The sequence below is a fragment of the Callithrix jacchus genome, chromosome 20 (genome assembly GCF_049354715.1).
Source record: "Callithrix jacchus isolate 240 chromosome 20, calJac240_pri, whole genome shotgun sequence".
Lineage (NCBI taxonomy): Eukaryota > Metazoa > Chordata > Mammalia > Primates > Cebidae > Callithrix > Callithrix jacchus.
In genome coordinates this window covers 15,838,581-15,856,623 of record NC_133521.1, presented here as the reverse complement: position 1 = coordinate 15,856,623, position 18,043 = coordinate 15,838,581, and the positions used below count along the sequence as shown (strand labels likewise).

At 49.9% G+C, this 18,043-nt stretch overlaps 1 protein-coding gene across 4 annotated transcripts in view; it reads left to right on the top strand.

Annotated features, from left to right (window-relative positions):
- Nucleotides 1-18,043, top strand: part of CNGB1 (cyclic nucleotide gated channel subunit beta 1) — a 104,557-nt gene that overhangs the window by 29,403 nt on the left and 57,111 nt on the right. For all 4 annotated transcript variants that reach the window (XM_035281846.3, XM_035281848.3, XM_078358349.1 and 1 more), the window contains 4 exons: nucleotides 3,314-3,473; nucleotides 4,422-4,505; nucleotides 14,665-14,752; nucleotides 15,398-15,557. In XM_035281846.3, the coding sequence (XP_035137737.3) occupies nucleotides 3,314-3,473; nucleotides 4,422-4,505; nucleotides 14,665-14,752; nucleotides 15,398-15,557 (492 nt within the window). The remainder of the gene's footprint in view (nucleotides 1-3,313; nucleotides 3,474-4,421; nucleotides 4,506-14,664; nucleotides 14,753-15,397; nucleotides 15,558-18,043) is intronic.

The window sequence follows — 18,043 nt, the reverse complement described above, 5'->3', positions numbered from 1 at the left end:
AGGGAGAGGCAGGGAGGGAGGTATCAGGATCCAGGCCTGCCAGAAAGGATGGAGGTTTGGAGTTAGGGCTCAGGCTTTGACAGAGACCCAGGAGTCCAGGTGGGGGCCTTAGCCTAGAACCCACGTGCCCAGGCTCCTGCCTGCTGATCCTGAAAGCAGGGGCTCCTTCCCACATGAGGCTGCTGACTTCACTGGCTGGGGTCAGAACCTTATTTGATAGCCTGAGGGCAGAGAGGCAACTGACCAGGAGGTGGTGTGCCAGGGTGGAATGGCAGTTTCTATGGGAACTGGAGCACCCATAGCTCCTGGGCACCTGGGTAGGGCCGCAGAGAAGCTGGGTGAGCTATGAATCAGACACCTACAGAGAAGAGCACTTGGAGCTCCAGGGGTGGGCCAGCGGCTCCTGTGCCAGGCCTCCTGGGGGCCTGCCCTGGGGGCTGTGTGGCAGCATACCCCATCCCCCCCTTCCAGGTCAGTGACTTTGGGCACCATCCTCTCAGAGCTGCAGAACTTTTAGCTGTAAAATGGGAACAGTATAGGATATGCCTTGCAGGCCTGCTGCAGAGATGAAAAGAGGAAATGAGGCCAGGCATGGTGGCTCACTCCTGTAATCCCAGCACTTTGGGAGGCTAAGGTGGGTGGATCACGAGGTCAGGAGTTAGACCAGCCTGGCCAATATGGTGAAACGCTGTTTCTACTAAAAATACAAAAATTAGCTGAGTGTGGTGGCATGCACCTGTAATCCCAGCTACTTGGGAGGCCGAGGCAGGAGAGTCGCTTGAACCTGGGAGGCAGAGGGTGCAGTGAGCTGAGATCACACCACTGCACTCCAGCCTGGGTGTTGCAGCGGGACTCCGTCTCAAAAAAAAAAAAAGAGGAAATGCTTGTAAAACGCCCGCTCACTAAAACATGACCTAAAAAGAAAAAAGGTTAATGGAAGGGAAAGCAAGTGTGGAAGCCAGGGCAACATCAATTCTTTTTTTTTTTTTGAGACGGAGTCTCGCTGCAACACCCAGGCTGGAGTGCAGTGGTGTGATCTCAGCTCACTGCACCCTCCGCCTCCTGGGTTCAAGCAATTCTCCTGCCTCAGCTTCCCAAGTAGCTGGGACTACAGGCTGCGCCACCATGCCCAGCTAAGTTTTGTATTTTTAGTAGAGACGGGGTTTCACCACATTGACCAGGATGGTCTCAATCTCTTGACCTAGTGATCCACCTGCCTCGGCCTCCCGAAGTGCTGGGATTACAGGCATGAGCCACCGCACCCGGCCCAACATCAATTCTTAAGGACGGCCGCTGATGCCGGTGAGGTGCTCACGGGCACATTTATCACCGGCGATGGTGCACAGGAAAACAGTAGTCAGGGGACCTGGCTCTGCCTCTACCTTCCCATGTGGCCAGGCACAAGATACTCAGCCTCTCTGAGCTAGCTCTCTTAAAAGGGGGAGAGTACTATTCCTGCCCTTTGGGGCTTCTGTGAAAGCTCACCTGCTGACAGACAAGACATTCTGTTCCCTGGATGTTCCCTGCTATGTCTGGGCAGGAACCTGTACCCCAAGGGGCTGCCCAGAGTGGAGACACTGTAGCACTGCTGGACAGCAGCACAGACTGAGGTGGATGATGCGCCCCACCACCGGATTCAGGGTCACACTTAGAGGAGCCTCCCTGGCCAAACCCCAGAGATGTTTGCAGGGCCAGAGGAGCCAAAGCCACCATGGAAACAGCCAGTTCGGGATGCCTTGGGGCTCCCCTAGAGGGCAGGCAGCACCTCATCTATGAGACAGGGATAATATCTGTATGCTCAGCACATGGGAAGTACCCCATAAAAGGAGGTGTTTATCTGTGTCTCAGTTTGCTCATCTAAAATGGGGAGTAAAATATAAAAGAGGGAAAATAAAATGGGGATGCTAATTATAAGCTTGAAAAATTGATGCGGGGACTAATCGAGTTATTCCATGTAAATCACTCAGCACAGGGCCTGGCACATAGGAAGTGCTAGAAAATGCAGCTGCTGTTATTATTATTGTTTTTATGCAACATCACAAGCAATAACAGCCGAAGTCTCAGGGTCAGACTTGAGGCCAGCTTCCATTTAAAGTCACCATTACTACCACCTGGGGATGGTGGCCCACCTGGAGGTGGAGGCTGCAGTGAGCCATGATTGCACCAGTGCATTCCAGCCTGCGCGACAGAGCAAGACCCTGTCTCAACAACAGTCACTATTACTAATTCATGTTTGGCTGAGAGCCACCAAGATCCCTGGAGCTTTTTGGGGACACCTGGTACCCAAGCATTGTCCTTTGTCCCTGACACCTGCCTGGGGGTAGGCTTAGGTTTCTGACGAGATGCCCCTGCACTCCCTTTGAGCATCTGCCAAGCTCACAGGCCCAGGGTGTTTTTGTTGTCAAGGACCAGGGTAAGTAAAGAAATGTTGAAAATTACAGACTCCCATCTGAAGCTGGGGCCACCCCCATGAGAAAGTTGAATTTCTTCTAGGCCCAGGAGGAAGGGAAGGACTCTCAGAAGCAAATGCCAGGCATGTGTGCATGCTGTCACCAGAGGGTGGCATCTATAGAGCAGGGAGAGGGCAAACTCTCTCTGCTTCCCTCAGGACAATCCGGGTCACTGTACCTGGATGTGGCCAGGTGGACCCTGAACCTGGGCCTTTTGGCATCCCTGTGATGCTGTGAAGCATTGTTTCTGCCTCTGCACAAATCTTTTTTTTTTTTTTTTTTTTGAGACAGAGTCTCGCTCTGTCACCAGGCTGGAGTGCAGTGATGTGATCTCGGCTCACTGCAACCTCTGACTCCTTGGTTCAAGCGATTCTCCTGCCTCAGCCTCCTGAGTAGCTGGGACTACAAGCACACACCACCACACCCCACTAATTTTTGTATTTTTAGTAGAGACGGGGTTTTACCATGTTGGCCAGGATTGTCTCAATCTCCTGACCTGAGGTGATCTGCCCGCCTCAGCCTCCCAAAGTGCTGGGATTACAGCATGAGCCACTGTGCCCGGCCCACAAATCTTTAAGGAGGCCCCAGTGAGAAACAAACAGGATCAACCATCATCAAAGTTCTGTCTCAAGAGGAAAGGGGGAAAATAATGGAGACAGAGTGATTGAGCGCAGGGTTCAACCCATCACCTGAACACTGATCTGGTCCTGCTGCAAATGGAAAGCGCCATTTCCCCACTGCACAAGTAAGCACTGATGCACTGCTGGTGATGGCCGGGGCTCCCCGTGGGCTCCCTGGGACCTGGAGGCCCAAGCCCACGCTCCTGCACATCCCACAAACAGCTTTTCCTGTGTTCCCTGCAGTCAGCATCCTTCCTGGAGGGCAAGTGGAGCCTGACCTCGTCCTAGAGGAGGTTGAACCACACTGGGAGGGTGCCTGCCAGGATGTCAGTACCAGCCTGCAGAGTACAGAGGTGGTTCCAGCTTATGAAGAAGAGAACAAAGCCGTGGAGAAGATGCCCAGGTGGGGAGTCTGAGAAGATCCTAAAAAATTAGTTATTGTTTGAGAAGGTACCAAGCATGCAGCACCTTATCTCAAGCTATACAAAGGCACAGAGCAGGAACCAAGCCTGCTTCCCCCTGCCTTATACCCATCCTTCTCCCATGAGTACACAAGCTACTGGGTTCCTATGTGCCACTGCAGAGACAGTCTGGGCATATGCAAGCTCGCATCTCCCTCCATTTTTTTCCTTTTTTTTTGTACAGAAGGTAGCACATCACCCGTACCTATCTGTACCTCACTATATTCATTCAACAGTATACCTTGAGATCTTTTCACATTCAGGATATAGAGAGCATCTTCATTTTTCCATGCTGCATAGTATGCCATCAAATGGCTGTACCGTAATTTATTAAACCTTTCACTCTTGATGAACATTTAGGTTGTTTCCAAAATTTTGTTATGAACAATTCTGCAACAGGTCCCCTGCATACAAAAGTACCTTCCAAAATAGGCACTTTTGTATGCGTGTCTTTGCACGTGTGTGAGTACATCTGCAGGAGAGTTCTAGAAGAGAATTGCTGGGTCAGTGGTCATGGGAATGTGGAATTGTGGCTATGATTTGCAAATTGCCTTCCATAGGGATGTCACAATCTTTCTTCCTACTAGAGATGCTTGGTGACAGTGGGGGGTCTTGTGTTCTGAAGCTCATAACTTACACAGCTAAGGTGGGGAAACTGAGGCCCAGAGAGGATCAGAGGCTGACCTACGGTCACCACTAACACAGTGGCTGGAACAGTCCCCTCATGCAGAGGAGAGGGTTGCTCAGCTGGGGCTCCCCAGGTTGAGCCTTAGTTGGAGGGTCCAGGTCTGAGCTCGGGAGTCATGGGACATCCTACAGAAAATGGGGCAGCAGGTAGACTGGGGGGCAGCTTCAGGTGGGCTCACCTCCTGCCTCTAACCCCAACTCAGGGAGCTGTCCCGGATTGAAGAGGAGAAAGAAGATGAGGAGGAAGAGGAAGAGGAGGAGGAGGAGGAGCAGGAGGAGGTGACTGAGTAAGTGATTTCCCCACCTGGCTGGGGTTGGCCCTGGGGCTGGGGTTGGCTGAACTCCTGGGGTCTGGGCACTCTCTGCTGCTCAACAGAGCTCCTTTCTGTTGTTCTGTGCTGTGTGAGGCTGGGCTTTGACCAGAGAGGCTGGGAGAAGCTGGGGTCCCCCTGCTGTGCTCATAATGACCTGGGAATCATATTACCCACCACTCCACCTCCCTCTACAGACACTACAATGCAGCCTCCAAGAGGGCTGGGACTTTCATCTGTGGCTTTCACTGCCTTGTTCCCAGAGCCTAGAACAGTGCCTGGTACACAGTAGGCACCAAATAAATGTTAGTTGACTGCATGAATGGATGTATGAATGGATATACGCAGTGGGCTCCCAGTTCTCCTGTTATTCACAAACCCAGGACTGCCCTCCATATGCCTCCACCGTGGTTGCCTTTGATGCCTTCTGGGAATGTCTTGGGTTCTGCTCTACTGCCCAGGAATGGTTGATCATCCGTCCATATCCATAGATTTCAACGTTAAACACACAGAAGAGTTGAGTTAAAATCAAAGGTAAAAATGAGATCAGGTAACAGACGGATGAACAGGAGGCAGCTGGACACATCTGTGCCTGGAGTTAGGCCAGGGAGAGGTGGCGCTGGAGATGTGACATTGGGATTCTGGGCATGTAGGTGGCACTGAAAACTATAGGGCTCGAGATGTTCAGGGAGTGAGTGTGGATAGAGGGACGCTCATGGGCAAGGCCAGACGTTGGGGAGATGAGGAAGCAAAAAGGACTGAGAAGGAGGAGCCAGTGAGCAGGGAAGAGACAAGAAGAGTGTGGGGCCCAGAAGACAAGTTAGTGTTTCAAGAAGGTCAGCTGGGCGTGGTGGCTCACGTCTGTAATCCCAGCACTCTGGGAGGCCGGGCAGTTGGATCACTTGAAACCAAGAGATCGAGACCAGCCTAGCCAATATAGCAAAACCTGTCTCTACTTAAAAAGGAGGAGGAGGAGGGGGAGGGGGAGGGGGAGGGGAGGGGGAGGGGGAGGGGGAGGGGAGGGGGAGGGGGGAGGAGGAGGAGGAGGAGGAGGAGGAGGAGGAGGAAGAGGAGGAGGAGGAGGAAAGAAGTACTGCTTCAAAAGCAGGTCATAAAGCCTTGTACTTGTTTTCCCAAAGGCAATAGGGAGCCATCGAAGGTTCTTGAGCAGGAGAGTGGCATGATCTGGCAGCTGTGTTGGAGAAAGATTGAGGCAGGGAGAACAGTGAGGAGGCTGTTATGGTGGATCAGGTGATAGTAAGTTACTCTGCTCGTGCTCCAGTCCCCTGGCATTATGCCCCTGTCTCTCTGCCCACTATGGTACCTTGGGGCCTGCACCCCTTCTCCCTGACCTGTTCCTCTGGCCATGGCCTGAGACAGGATGGCAACATGAGTGTTAGGAGCACAGATTTGGGCCTCAGAAATGCTAATGTCACTTTGCTTCTGTTAGTGAAATGACTGGGGCAAGTGGTGTACCCGCTCAGAGCTTCTGCCTCCACATCTGTAAAATGGGGGATAACAAAAGCCTCCTGCAGAGGGGTCATCAGGGCCAGGCCTGGGGTAAGTGCCCCATCAATGGCCACTGATGTTCTTATCCCCTAAGAGGGTCTCTTTTCGTTCCAGTCAGGAAATAGTTAAACAGGATTTCAGAGCTGGAAGCCTGTTCAGTGTCATCTGCTTTTAGTCCGTAGTTCACGTAGACTTACTCAGTTCACGTAGACTTACCCAGTTCACGTAGACTTACTTACTCAGTTCACGTAGACTTACTCAGTTCACGTAGACTTACTCAGTTCACGTAGACTTACTTACTCAGTTCACGTAGACTTACTCAGTTCACGTAGACTTACTCAGTTCACGTAGACTTACTTACTCAGTTCACGTAGACTTACCCAGTTCACGTAGACTTACTCAGTTCACGTAGACTTACTTACTCAGTTCACGTAGACTTACCCAGTTCACGTAGACTTACCCAGTTCACGTAGACTTACTCAGTTCACGTAGACTTACTCAGTTCACGTAGACTTACTCAGTTCACGTAGACTTACTTACTCAGTTCACGTAGACTTACTCAGTTCACGTAGACTTACTCAGTTCACGTAGACTTACTCAGTTCACGTAGACTTAGTTCACGTAGACTTACTCAGTTCACGTAGACTTACTCAGTTCACGTAGACTTAGTTCACGTAGACTTACTCAGTTCACGTAGACTTACTCAGTTCACGTAGACTTACTCAGTTCACGTAGACTTACTTACTCAGTTCACATAGACTTACTCAGTTCACGTAGACTTACTCAGTTCACGTAGACTTACTCAGTTCACGTAGACTTACTTACTCAGTTCACATAGACTTACTCAGTTCACATAGACTTACTCAGTTCACGTAGACTTACTCAGTTCACATAGACTTACTCAGTTCACATAGACTTACTTACTCAGTTCACGTAGACTTACTCAGTTCACGTAGACTTACTCAGTTCACGTAGACTTACTTACTCAGTTCACATTAGACTTACTCAGTTCACATAGACTCTTTCCACCCTTTACAGGAGGCCACACAGCCTCTGCTTGTTTACCTCCAGTGACGGAGAGTTCACAACCTCTCAAAGACCGTCCATTTCATCCATATGCCTCTCTGACCTGTGAAATTATTGCTTACACCAAAACTGAGCCTGCTTCCCTATAGCTCCTGTCCCTTCCCGGCTTGTCCTAATTCTGCCTTGTGGGCCTCCATGCAGTCCCCTCGAGGTGAAGAACTTAGCTGCTGCTGGTTTCATTAGAGCAACTTGTTTGCCCTCTGCCCTCTCCCTGTCTCTGTGTGGAGTGCATAGCTATGAGTGGCTCCCTTGCTGAACTTGTACACCTAACACCCAGGCCAGAAAAACCCTATATTTGCCAGTGCTCTGGAGCTGAGACACCCTTTCAAGGCCAGTGACCAACTATGCTCACATACAGGCATGTGCACATGTGCACTAACTATACACATGTTCTCAGAATGCAGTACACATGGGCACACACATACATAGCTGCACTATACATGCATGCACCAGCACACTGACAGACATACATGCTGGGTTATGCACACAGCATGTACAGGCATGCACACATGTATATGCACACACATCCTGCATATATGCACAAGCACGGGCAGCACACTCATACATGTTCATACATGTGTGCACACGACAGCTTTGCACACATGCACATGGTTCCGGAGTTCCCCGCAGATGCTGCAGGCATGTATGTCTTTATACAAATGTTCACCCAGAGTTTTCAACTCTGGGAACTTTTGGGCTCCAGGCCCAGGAAGGGACAAGTGAGTGATCGAGTGGGTGATCACAGGGCCAGGGCCAGAGGGTGTGAGGCCCAGGGCAAGCAGAGCTGGGCTGTCACTGACTGGGAAGGATGCTCTTGGGCAGCTTTGCAGAGGTACAGGTTACTGATGACGCAAAGGTCCCGGTCGCGGGCAGATGGTTGTCTAGCAACCTGGTCTCTGCAGGCAACAGCTCCGCTTTCCCTAGCAACTTCGGCCTTTTGGTCCCACCTGGCCTCCCTGGGGGCGCTTCTGCAGTTCCTTGCACATTCCCTCAATCTGATTAGAAGCAGGAAGGATTGGTGGCTCCTCTGCCACTGGAGTCACCCTGGCTCAGGAGCTGGGCTCAGGAGCTGGACTCGTGGCTGGGCCGGTGCTCTCTCAAGTCTCCATGTACATGCACCGACTCCGGCTTGGGATGAATGTCACAGCCCCCAGCTGAACCCCTGCTCATGGGTATCCTGACTGGCACTGACCGAGAGACCCAAGTAGGTGGCTGCCTCTCCCTGAGGCTCCCCTCCTTCCTTCTTTTGGGGCTGGGATTTCAGGTGGAGAGTTTGCTGAAGGTGACAGTGAGGACCATAATGTGGGGGTACAGCCTGTGGGGTGGCTCAAGGGAGGAGGGGTGGACCCGTACGCCTTTGAGAGCTGGCTGTCATTGCTGCTCCCTGGATCTTAAACTTGGAAAGCCAGGCAGGCCTCCAGGAAGCCCACCTCAGCCAATCTGTCTGTTCCTCTGCTTGGAAATCCCTGAGACTTGGGAACTTTCTGGAATTTGATGTTCTGTTGTTCTGGGCTGCACAAGAGGGTGCCTTAGCAGGCACTGGGCATCCTGTCAAACGGGGGCAATGTGACTTTGTTGTATGGCCCCCAGACAGTCCCTGGCAACGCTGACAGCGCCACCACTGGGATGTTTAGGTGTTTTGATAGCTGGGGATGTTTGTGCAAAACGTTCCTCGATCCATGTGGGTGATTTCATAACCCTGCAGATCACTGCCTCCTCTGGGATTAATAATAATAATGACAAGAACAATAATAATGGCTGCCATTTGACTTAGGATTTGTTTCTGGGTCACACACTGCTAAGGCAGCCTGAATGGCAGATTCTATCATTCTCTCATCCCATTTCACAGATCAGAGAACTGAGATTTAGAGACGGGGCCCTGCCACTAAGTACAGAGCAGGGATTCTTGGTATTACAGACAAGGAAAGCTTCTCCCAATGTTTAGTGAGGAAGAATACAGAAGAATTACCAGAACAACACCTGGCAGTCTTTTTTTGACTTTTCTTTGAGATTCTCATTGGCCCTTCTGATCTTACTTAAATAGGTCAGGCTGCTCAGGCTGGGCAAATCCTACCCATTTGACAGATGAGCAGACAGAGGCAGCCCAAGGGCTTCGAGGTGACTTGCCCAAGGCCAACAGTGGCTTCTGATCTGATACTGGAATAAGCAGGACTCCAAGAAGCCTCTGGCTGGGCCTGTGGGCAGTTCATTTTCTGAGCCTTTGTGCTATAGGCAGAGAGCCGAGACAGGCTTTGTATCTATTTCAGGAAAGTCATCCAGTCATCCCCTTGCAGCTGGAGACCCATCTTTAACCCATTTGTGCAAGGCTGACATCTCCTTAGTGTAGAAGGCACAGTCTCCAAAATACTCAGAAGTGTGAAACAGAGCATGAAGCACATGGCCTTGGGGTCAGGGATGCTGTGTCTTATCCAGGCTCACCTTGCACAGGCGGTATGACCGTGGATCTGCCATCAAACCTCTCTGAGCCTCTGTTTTCTCCGCTGGCACGTGAGCAGTAACAGTTTCTGTCAGGGTTACATGGAATTTGGTTTTTTTTCCTAGGCTTTTAAAAAAAGTTAATTATTTTTTTCTTTTCTTGTTTTTTTTCTTCATAAAGACAGAGTCTCACTCTGTCACCCTGGCTGGAGTACAGTGGCGTGATCTTGGCTCACTGCAATCTCTGCCTTCTGGGTTCAAGTGCTTCTCCTGCCTCCGCCTCCCGAGTAGCTGGGATTACAGGCATGAGCCACTATGCCTGGCTAATTTTTGTATTTTTAGTAGAGACGGTTTCTCTATGTTGGCCAGGCTGGTCTTGAACTCCTGACCTCAGGTGATTCGCCTGCCTTGGCCTCCCAAAGTGCTAGGATTATAGGTGTACGCCACCGTGCCTGGCTTAATTGTTTTTTCAATTGACAAAAATCGTACATATTTTTGTGTATATTTATTGTAGTTTTGAAATACATATATATTGTGGAATGGCTAAATCGGGCTAATTAACCTATGCATTTCCTCATATGTTCATCATTTTTTTATGGTGAGAATAGTTCAGATCTATTCTTAGCAATTTTTACAAATACGATACATTGCTGTTAACTAGAGTCACATGCTGTATAATAGAGCTCTCAAATTTAAGCTTCCTATCTAAGTGAACCTTTGTACCCTTTCACCAACATTTCCCCAACCCCACCGCTCCCCAACCTGGTAACCATCATTCTAGTCTCTCCCTCTGCAAGTTCAACTTTTTTACACTCCACATATAAGTGAGATCATATGGTATGTGTCATTCTTTGTTTAGCTTATTTCACTTAACATGATGTCTTCAAAGTTCACAAATGACAAAATTTCCTTCATCTTAAAGGCTGAATTCTATTGTGTATATCGAGAACATTTCCTTGATCCACTCATCTGTTGATAGATTTGTAGGTTATTTATATATATTGGCTATTATAAATAATGCTGGCCAGGTGTGATGGCTCATGCCTGTAATCCCAGCACTTTGGGAGGCTGAGGCAGGTGGATCACCTGAGGTTAGGAGATCGAGACCAGCGTGGCCAACATGGTGAAACCCTGTCTCTACTACAAATACAAAAATTAGCCGGGTGTGGTATCGTGGGTCTGTAATCCCAGCCACTCTGGAGGCTGAGGCAGGAGAATCACTTGAACCTGGGAGGCGGAGGTTGCAATGAGTGGAGATCGCACCATTGCGTTCTAGCCTGGGTGACAGAGTGAGACTCTTGCCTCGAAAAAAAAAAAGTGAATGCTGCAATGTGTAGACATCTCTTCATCATAGTGTTTTCATTTCACTTGGATCTGTACCCAACAGAGGGATTGCTGAATCACATGGTAGTTCCATTTTTAACTTTTTGAGGAATTTCTGTACTCTTTTCCATAATGGTTGCACTAATTTACATTCCCACCAACAGTGTATAAGTGTTCCCTTTCCATTGCGTCCTCAGCAACACTTGCTATCTTGTCTTTTTTTTTGCGGGGGAGCGGGGACAGGGGACATAGTCTTACTATGTCACCCCAGCTGGAGTGCAGTGGCATGATCTCAGCTCACTGCACCTTCCACTTCCTGAGTTCAAGTGCCTCAGCCTCCCAAGTAGCTGGGATTACAGGCAGGTGCCACCCTGCCTGGCTAATTTTTGTATTTTCAGTAGAGACTGGGTTTCACCATGTTGGCCAGGCTGATCTTGAACTTCTGACCTCATGATCCACCTGCCTCTGCCTTCCAAAGTGCTTGGATTACAGATGTGAGCCACCACGCCCATCCTATCTTGTCTTTTTGATAATAGCCATTCGAACAGGTGAGAAGTTGATATTCACTGTGGTTTTGATTTGTATTTCTCTGATGATTAGTGATGTTAGGCATCTTTTCATATACTGGTTGGCCATTTGTATGTCATCTTTTGAGACAGCAGGAAGTGTCTATTCACATCCTTGCTCATTTTTTTAATCAGGTTTTTTTCCCTTACAATTGGGTTGTTTGAGTTCCTTATATATTTTGGATATGAGCCCGTTATTCAACTTACGGTTTGCAAATATTTTCTCCCATTTTGTAGGTTGTCTCTTCACTCTGTTGATTGTTTCCGTGGCAGTGCAGAAGCTTTTTAGTTTGATGTAATCCCATTTTGTCTATTTTTGCTTTTGTTGCCTGTGCTTTTGAATTCATATTTAAAAAAATCATTGGCTTAGATCAACATCATAGAGCTTTTCCCCTGTATTTTCTTCTAGTGGTTTTATAGTTTCAGATTTTATGTTTAAGTAGTCTTCAATCAATTTAAGTGGTTTTTTTTTTTTTTTTTTTTTTTTTGAGATAGGGTCCTGCTGTGTTGCTCAGGCTGGAGTGCAGTGGTGCAGTCACAGCTCACTGGAGCCTCAACCTCCCAGGCTCAAGCAATCCTCCCACCTCAGCTTTCCAACTAGCTGGGATTACAGGCACATGCGACCACACTCAACTAGTTTTAGTACCTTATAGAGATGAGGTCTCACCATGTTATTCAGGCTGGTCTCGAACTCCTGAGCTCAAGTGATCCTCCCAAAATGCTGAGATTACAGGCATAAGCCATACCCAGTCAACTTCTTCAGTGTCTTTCATCAATATTTTATAGTTTTCAGCAAACAGATCTTTCACCTTCTTGATTAAATTTATTCCTAAGCATGTTGTGTTATAGCTATTATAAATGGGGTTGTTTTATTTCTTTTTCAGATAGTTCATTGTTAGCATATTGAAATGTTACTGGATTTTCTATGTTGATTTATATCCTGCAACTTTACTGAATTAGTTTATCAGTTCTAACAGTTTTTTGGTGGAATCTTTAGGGTTTTTTATATGTAAGATCAAGTTATCTACAAAGAGGAACAATTTAATTTCTTCCTTTCCAATTTGGATGCCTTTTATTTCTTCCTCTTGCCTGATTGCTCTAGCCAGGATCCCTTATACTACATTGAATAGAAGTGGTGAGAGTGGGCCAGGCGTGGTGGCTCACACCTATAATCCTAGCACTTTGGGAGACTGAGGTGGGAGGATCACTTGAGCCCAGGAGTTTGAGACCAGTCTGGGCAATATAGCAAGATCCTGTCTCTACTAAAAATACAAAAAAAAAAAAAAAGAAAGAAAAAGAAAAGAAAAAAAAAAAAGCCAGGAGTGGTGGTACATGCTTATAGTCCCAGCTACTCAGGAGACTGAGTGAGGCAGGAGAGTGGCTTGAGCCTGGGAGGTTGAGGCTATAGTGATTAGAGTACAGCCTTGGTGACAGAGTAAGACCCTGTCTCAAAAAAAAGAAGTGATGAGAGTGGCCATCCTTGTCTGGTTCTTGATCTTAAAGGAAAAGCTTTCAGCTTTTCACCATCGGGTATGATGTCAGCTGTGGGCTTGTCATATATGGCCTTTATTGTATTGAGGTCCATTCCTTTTGTACATAATTTGTTGAGAGATTTGATCATGGAATGATGTTGAATTTTGTCAATTGCTTTTTCTGCATCTATTGAGATGATCATATGATTTTGTTGCTGTGGTGTACCGAGTTTATAGATTTCTCAGGGTAATTTGGAGGAGGATCTGGGGAGACTTTGCATGCAGAGTGCCTGGCATGCAGCCCAGGAGCTGCTGTGGCAATGTGATTACCAACTGATTCCTGCTGCCAGGCAGCTGGCTCCAGACCCACTAGGCAACAATCCCGTTCCCACCTTCTTGTCCCACAGTCCTTGCTCAGGAGGGCTGAGACTTGGCCCTCTGGGTAGAGAATGATGCATTCAGGTTTCCTGGGTGGCAGACACCTCAGAGCATTCTCTGTGAGCCCCTGGATGACAGGAGTCTGAGGGGTGGGGAGGGGCTGTTAAGAAGCAAGAACTAATCCTAACTACAAAAATCATATTAGTCTCTGGTCCTGTCATCATTTTATTTATTTATTTATTTTTGAGATGGAGTCTCACTCTGTTGCCCAGGCTGGAGTGCAGTGGTGTGATCTTGGCTCACTGCAACCTCCACTTCTCGAGTTCAAGCGATTCTCTTACCTCAGCCTCCTGAGTAGCTGGGATTACAGGCACACACCACCACGGCCCAGCTAATTTTTGTATTTTTAGTAGAGATGGGGTTTCACCATGTTGGCCAGGCTGGTCTCAAACTCCTGACCTTGTGATCCACCCACCTTGGCCTCCCAAAGTACTGGGATTACAGGTGTGAGTCACTGCACCCTTCAGTCATCATTTTAACCCAGAGGTTGCATGCAGACATCTAATTCAGCCTGGAGACAGGTTCTTTTTGCTACTACATATTAATAAAGGTATATTAATTTGAGTTATCAGCATCTAAATATCAGACAATTTCAACTTAGAAACATGTATTTCAGGCTCTGTTTGTAAATGGAATGGTCTGGCCACCTGGGCCCCCTTTCCCAGTGGAGTGTGGTCGCTGCCCTCAGATGGACATGAGTTCTCCAATTTGCCACTGCCTTCCCTGCCCACTGCAGCCTTACCCCTGGCCCTATCACTTATGTATTCCTGCTGCCTGGGCCTGGCACCCATGATAGCTTTAGCAGTTGCATTGGCTCTGATCTCATGGCATGGGAAGAACCAAAGCCTGGGTTTGAGGTTTGTGTGGTTTGGGACAATTTGCTGTGTGATTTCATCAGGTCACTTAACCTCTCTGGGCCTCACTTTTCTCATACTGTACCCATCACCAAGATTGTCCGGAGTCTGGGAGACCCCAGATGACAGCTCCTCCAATCATCCTCCATGCATTTCTTGTACATGCTGTTCCCGCTTCCTGGAAAACCTCTTCCTCCCCGACATTCCTTGTGGTAATGGAGGCTCAGCTTACAGGTCACCTCCTCCAGGAAGCCCTCCTTCCTAGCAGAGTTGTGGCATGTCCTTCACAGTGCCTTGTTGAGTGTACATCTCAGATGGGGCGATTGTTAGCAGAACACTGCCCTGAAGGTTCCTGCAGGTGAGCCCTGGCCCTCAGCAGGGCTACGGAAAACTTTAACACCCCTAACCCAGTTCTTTTCTTCTGCACGCCCCCCTCTGCCCCGGGTCACAGGGTGCTGCTGGATAGCTGTGTGGTGTCGCAGGTGGGCGTGGGCCAGAGTGAAGAAGACAGGACCCAGCCCCAGAGCGTCTCAGACAAGGTATGACAAGCACCGGGCACCGGCAGCTCCAAGGCCTGGCCTGGCATCAGTAGAAGGATGGGGACTTTGTCTTCTTTGCTTACAGGGGGATTTTTGGCTGGTGAGATGCCCGCAGGACTGAGGGGGCAGGGTGATGGGTCCTGCGAGGCCCCACTCCTGGCAGGGGTCAGAAAGTGGTCTAGGCCATGGGTGGGGAGTCGGTAGACCTGGCTCAAGTCCTCCTGTGGGTGCCTGGCTTGGGGCAAGTCGCCTCCCCTCTCAGGGTCCCAGTGTCCACCTGTGTCCAAGGGGGCTACCGAGGCCTCCCTGGGGCCTGTAGGAGGATCAGAAAGGACTTACCCACTGTGAAGTATGTTGCTGTGGATGCTTTGTCCCCACCCTGTGCCAGGCTGCAAGGAGAGTGTCCCTCTTTACAGGCGACACGTCCAGCTGTTAGGCCCTGTAGCTCCTGAGTGCACGGCCCTCTCCAGGGTATAGGCAACCCTCAGGGTACCCAGAAGCTGAGCTGGCAGGACCTGACTGGCTGGGCAGGGCGAGAAGCAGAACTCAGCCCATGTGGACTCTTGCAGGCAGATCTAACAGGAGCTGCTGAGACTAGGGCTGGGGGCTGATGGTCACAGTTTGTTTCCACTTTATTCTTTGCAGGATCTGCGAGAGGAGGCCGAGGAGGAGGCTGAAGAGGAGGCTGAGGAGGAGGCTGAGGAGGAGAAGGTCAAGGAGGCGGCCAAGGAGAAGGCTAAGGAGGAGCCCCAGAACTGGGCCGACACCAAGGAGGAGCCTGAGGCCACAGCTTCCAGTTCAGGAGGTAGGTGTGGTGGTGGTGATGGGTTGCACAAGAATGTCCGAGGTCCTTCAGGCTGGAGGCAGCATCTGTGCTGGGGCAACCCCAATTCCTCTTTCTCCATCTCCTTCCCTCATTGCCCTCTCAGCCACCCTGTCTTCGGGAAAAACCCATCCTTGGTGTCTTGAGGCCACATTATCAGAGCCTGCTGATGTATCTCAAAGGCTCTAAGGAATTGCACTGAGGCCAAGGACTCCTGGTGGGGCCGGGGAAATCCCGATTCCAGCCAACTCCTTCCTGCCAGCCTCTGCCTGCAAGTCCCTCCCAGTCAGTCCCTCCTGCCACTTCCGCTCAATGAGGATGCAGCTCTTGGGCTACTGCCCAGTGAGGGTTTGGCTCAGACATCACAAAGCTGAGTGAAAACTGGAACCAGAACTTGCTGACTGTGTTGTGCACTCCACGTCTCTTTATGAGCTTTTCCTGATCTCCAGGCTGTACCCAGCACTTACATTTTGCTGTGATTTACCACCTTGCCCTCAATCCTGAGAACTCAGGCAGTGGAAGGGAAAGAGTCCCACGGAGCTGAGCAATAGCTGGGCCATGGAGCCGAGCCAGGCAGACCCCAATCTCTGGCCAGTGGTTGTCGCGTGCCTTACACTCCACATTCCCCAAGCCATGGGTCTTCAGCCACTCTGTGAGGCAGATAGGCCATTTTACAGATGAGAAACCTGAGGCTCTGTGTGTGTGGATTTGGCCAAGAGGTCAAGGCACAGATCTGCATTTCACTCCTGGCTCCTCTCTCTCTTCTTTGCTGTGTGACCCAGAGCCACTTCTGTGACCGCTGAACCATGACTTCCAAATCAAGAAAAACAAGGCAATAATAGCACCTGGGTCACAGGTTGCTGGGAAGAGTAGGGAGACAATGTGTTGAAGTCACCCAGAACTGTGGCTGGCACTGAGGGCAGAGTCAATACTGGGGATGAGGATATGTCCCGGCCAGCGAGTGGCAGAAATGGGTCTGGACCCAGGTGTCCTAACCCTGGGTGTCCTGAGATTGCTCCTACCTGGTCTTTGAAAAGGGTTCTCTGTTAACTTCAACACTTATCTATAGGAATCCTATGAAGTCCAGGTCTGGGGCTGGATCCCCACGTGGATGAAAAAGACCAGGAGCAAACAGGGGCAGGCTTGGTTCAGTGGGGCTGGTCCTGCCCCTTCCCCAGGTGATTTGGAAGCAGGTGGTCTGGGCCCCATACTCTGAGAAATGCTGAGGCATAGCCATTTGCACTCAAAAGCAGCTTTGGGGTAACCTGGGAGCTGGTTAGAAATGAGAAACATGGGCCCTAGTCTAGACCTGCTGAATCAGACTCTGCATAGTAACAAGACCTCCTGGTGATAGGTCTGCACGTTTGTGTTTGAGGGGCAGTAGCCCTGAGCTCTGGTTCTCAAACCTGACAGCCCATTGGGATCACCTGGGGAGATTTACAAACTCCTGCTGCCAGGCCCCATCCCAGCTCATTAAATCAGAATCTCTGGGAATGAGCCTGGGTAACAGAAATTGTCAAACCTTCCTAGGTGAGTCCAATATGCAGTCCCGTTTGGGAACCAGGTCCCTCAGAAGAGTTACTGCTTCTGGTTGGAAGTGAAATTAATTGACCTCCAGGGCTGCTTGGGACTGGAAAATTCTACTGTACTAAGAATGAGTCCTGGGTTCTTTGGGTCTAAGAATCTGAGAGTCTGTGAGTTCTGGGTTCTTTGATTCTAATTTTTTTGGGAAATGCTGCTGGTGGTTGGTAAGTGGAGGGAGCATGAGAAGTTGGGGGCCGCCTGGGCTGTCCCTCGGTGCTCTTGGGTGGCCCAACCATGTGACCTGATGATGCACGAGGCATTGAACTCCAGGGACAGGAGTGATGCTTCTGTTTTGGGGCCACTGCTGAAAATGCAGGTAGGCACCAGGCTGGTCATGTTGGGCTGGCGGGAGGACCCCCACCTATATTGCCTCCCCCAACTCTGTGCTCCTAATTGCAGTCCCCAGTCGCACCTCTGCCTGAGACCCTCTGGTCCCAGCCCCATGGCTACACTAGGCCAGAACATGGAGCTGAATCGCCTGGTCCAGGACCAGCCACCTGGCCAAGTGGCCCCTGGCCCTGCCCTCCAAAACCTGGTGGAGCATCTCCCTAATGTGCCCAGCTACCGCGCCCCAGTCACCCGTATCCCTGTCCTCACCTCCCGGAGAACCACCTTGTCCAACTCCAGCTTCGCGAAGGAGACCAGGAGCTCCATCCGCCGCCTAGGTAGCACCATCTCACCCAGCCAGCATGCTCATATCCGTGGTGTGTGCTTCTGCATGGCTGGGGCCGTCTTCCTGCCTGGGTGCTGTGGTCGTGGTGTGGACACTAGCTGTGCTTATGGAAAACCACTTCCTCTTCCTCTTCCTCTGCCAATCAATACCTTCATCCTGCCTTGTGGTAGTGACTTGAGGGGTTTTAGCTCCCTTCTCTTCATGCCTTAAA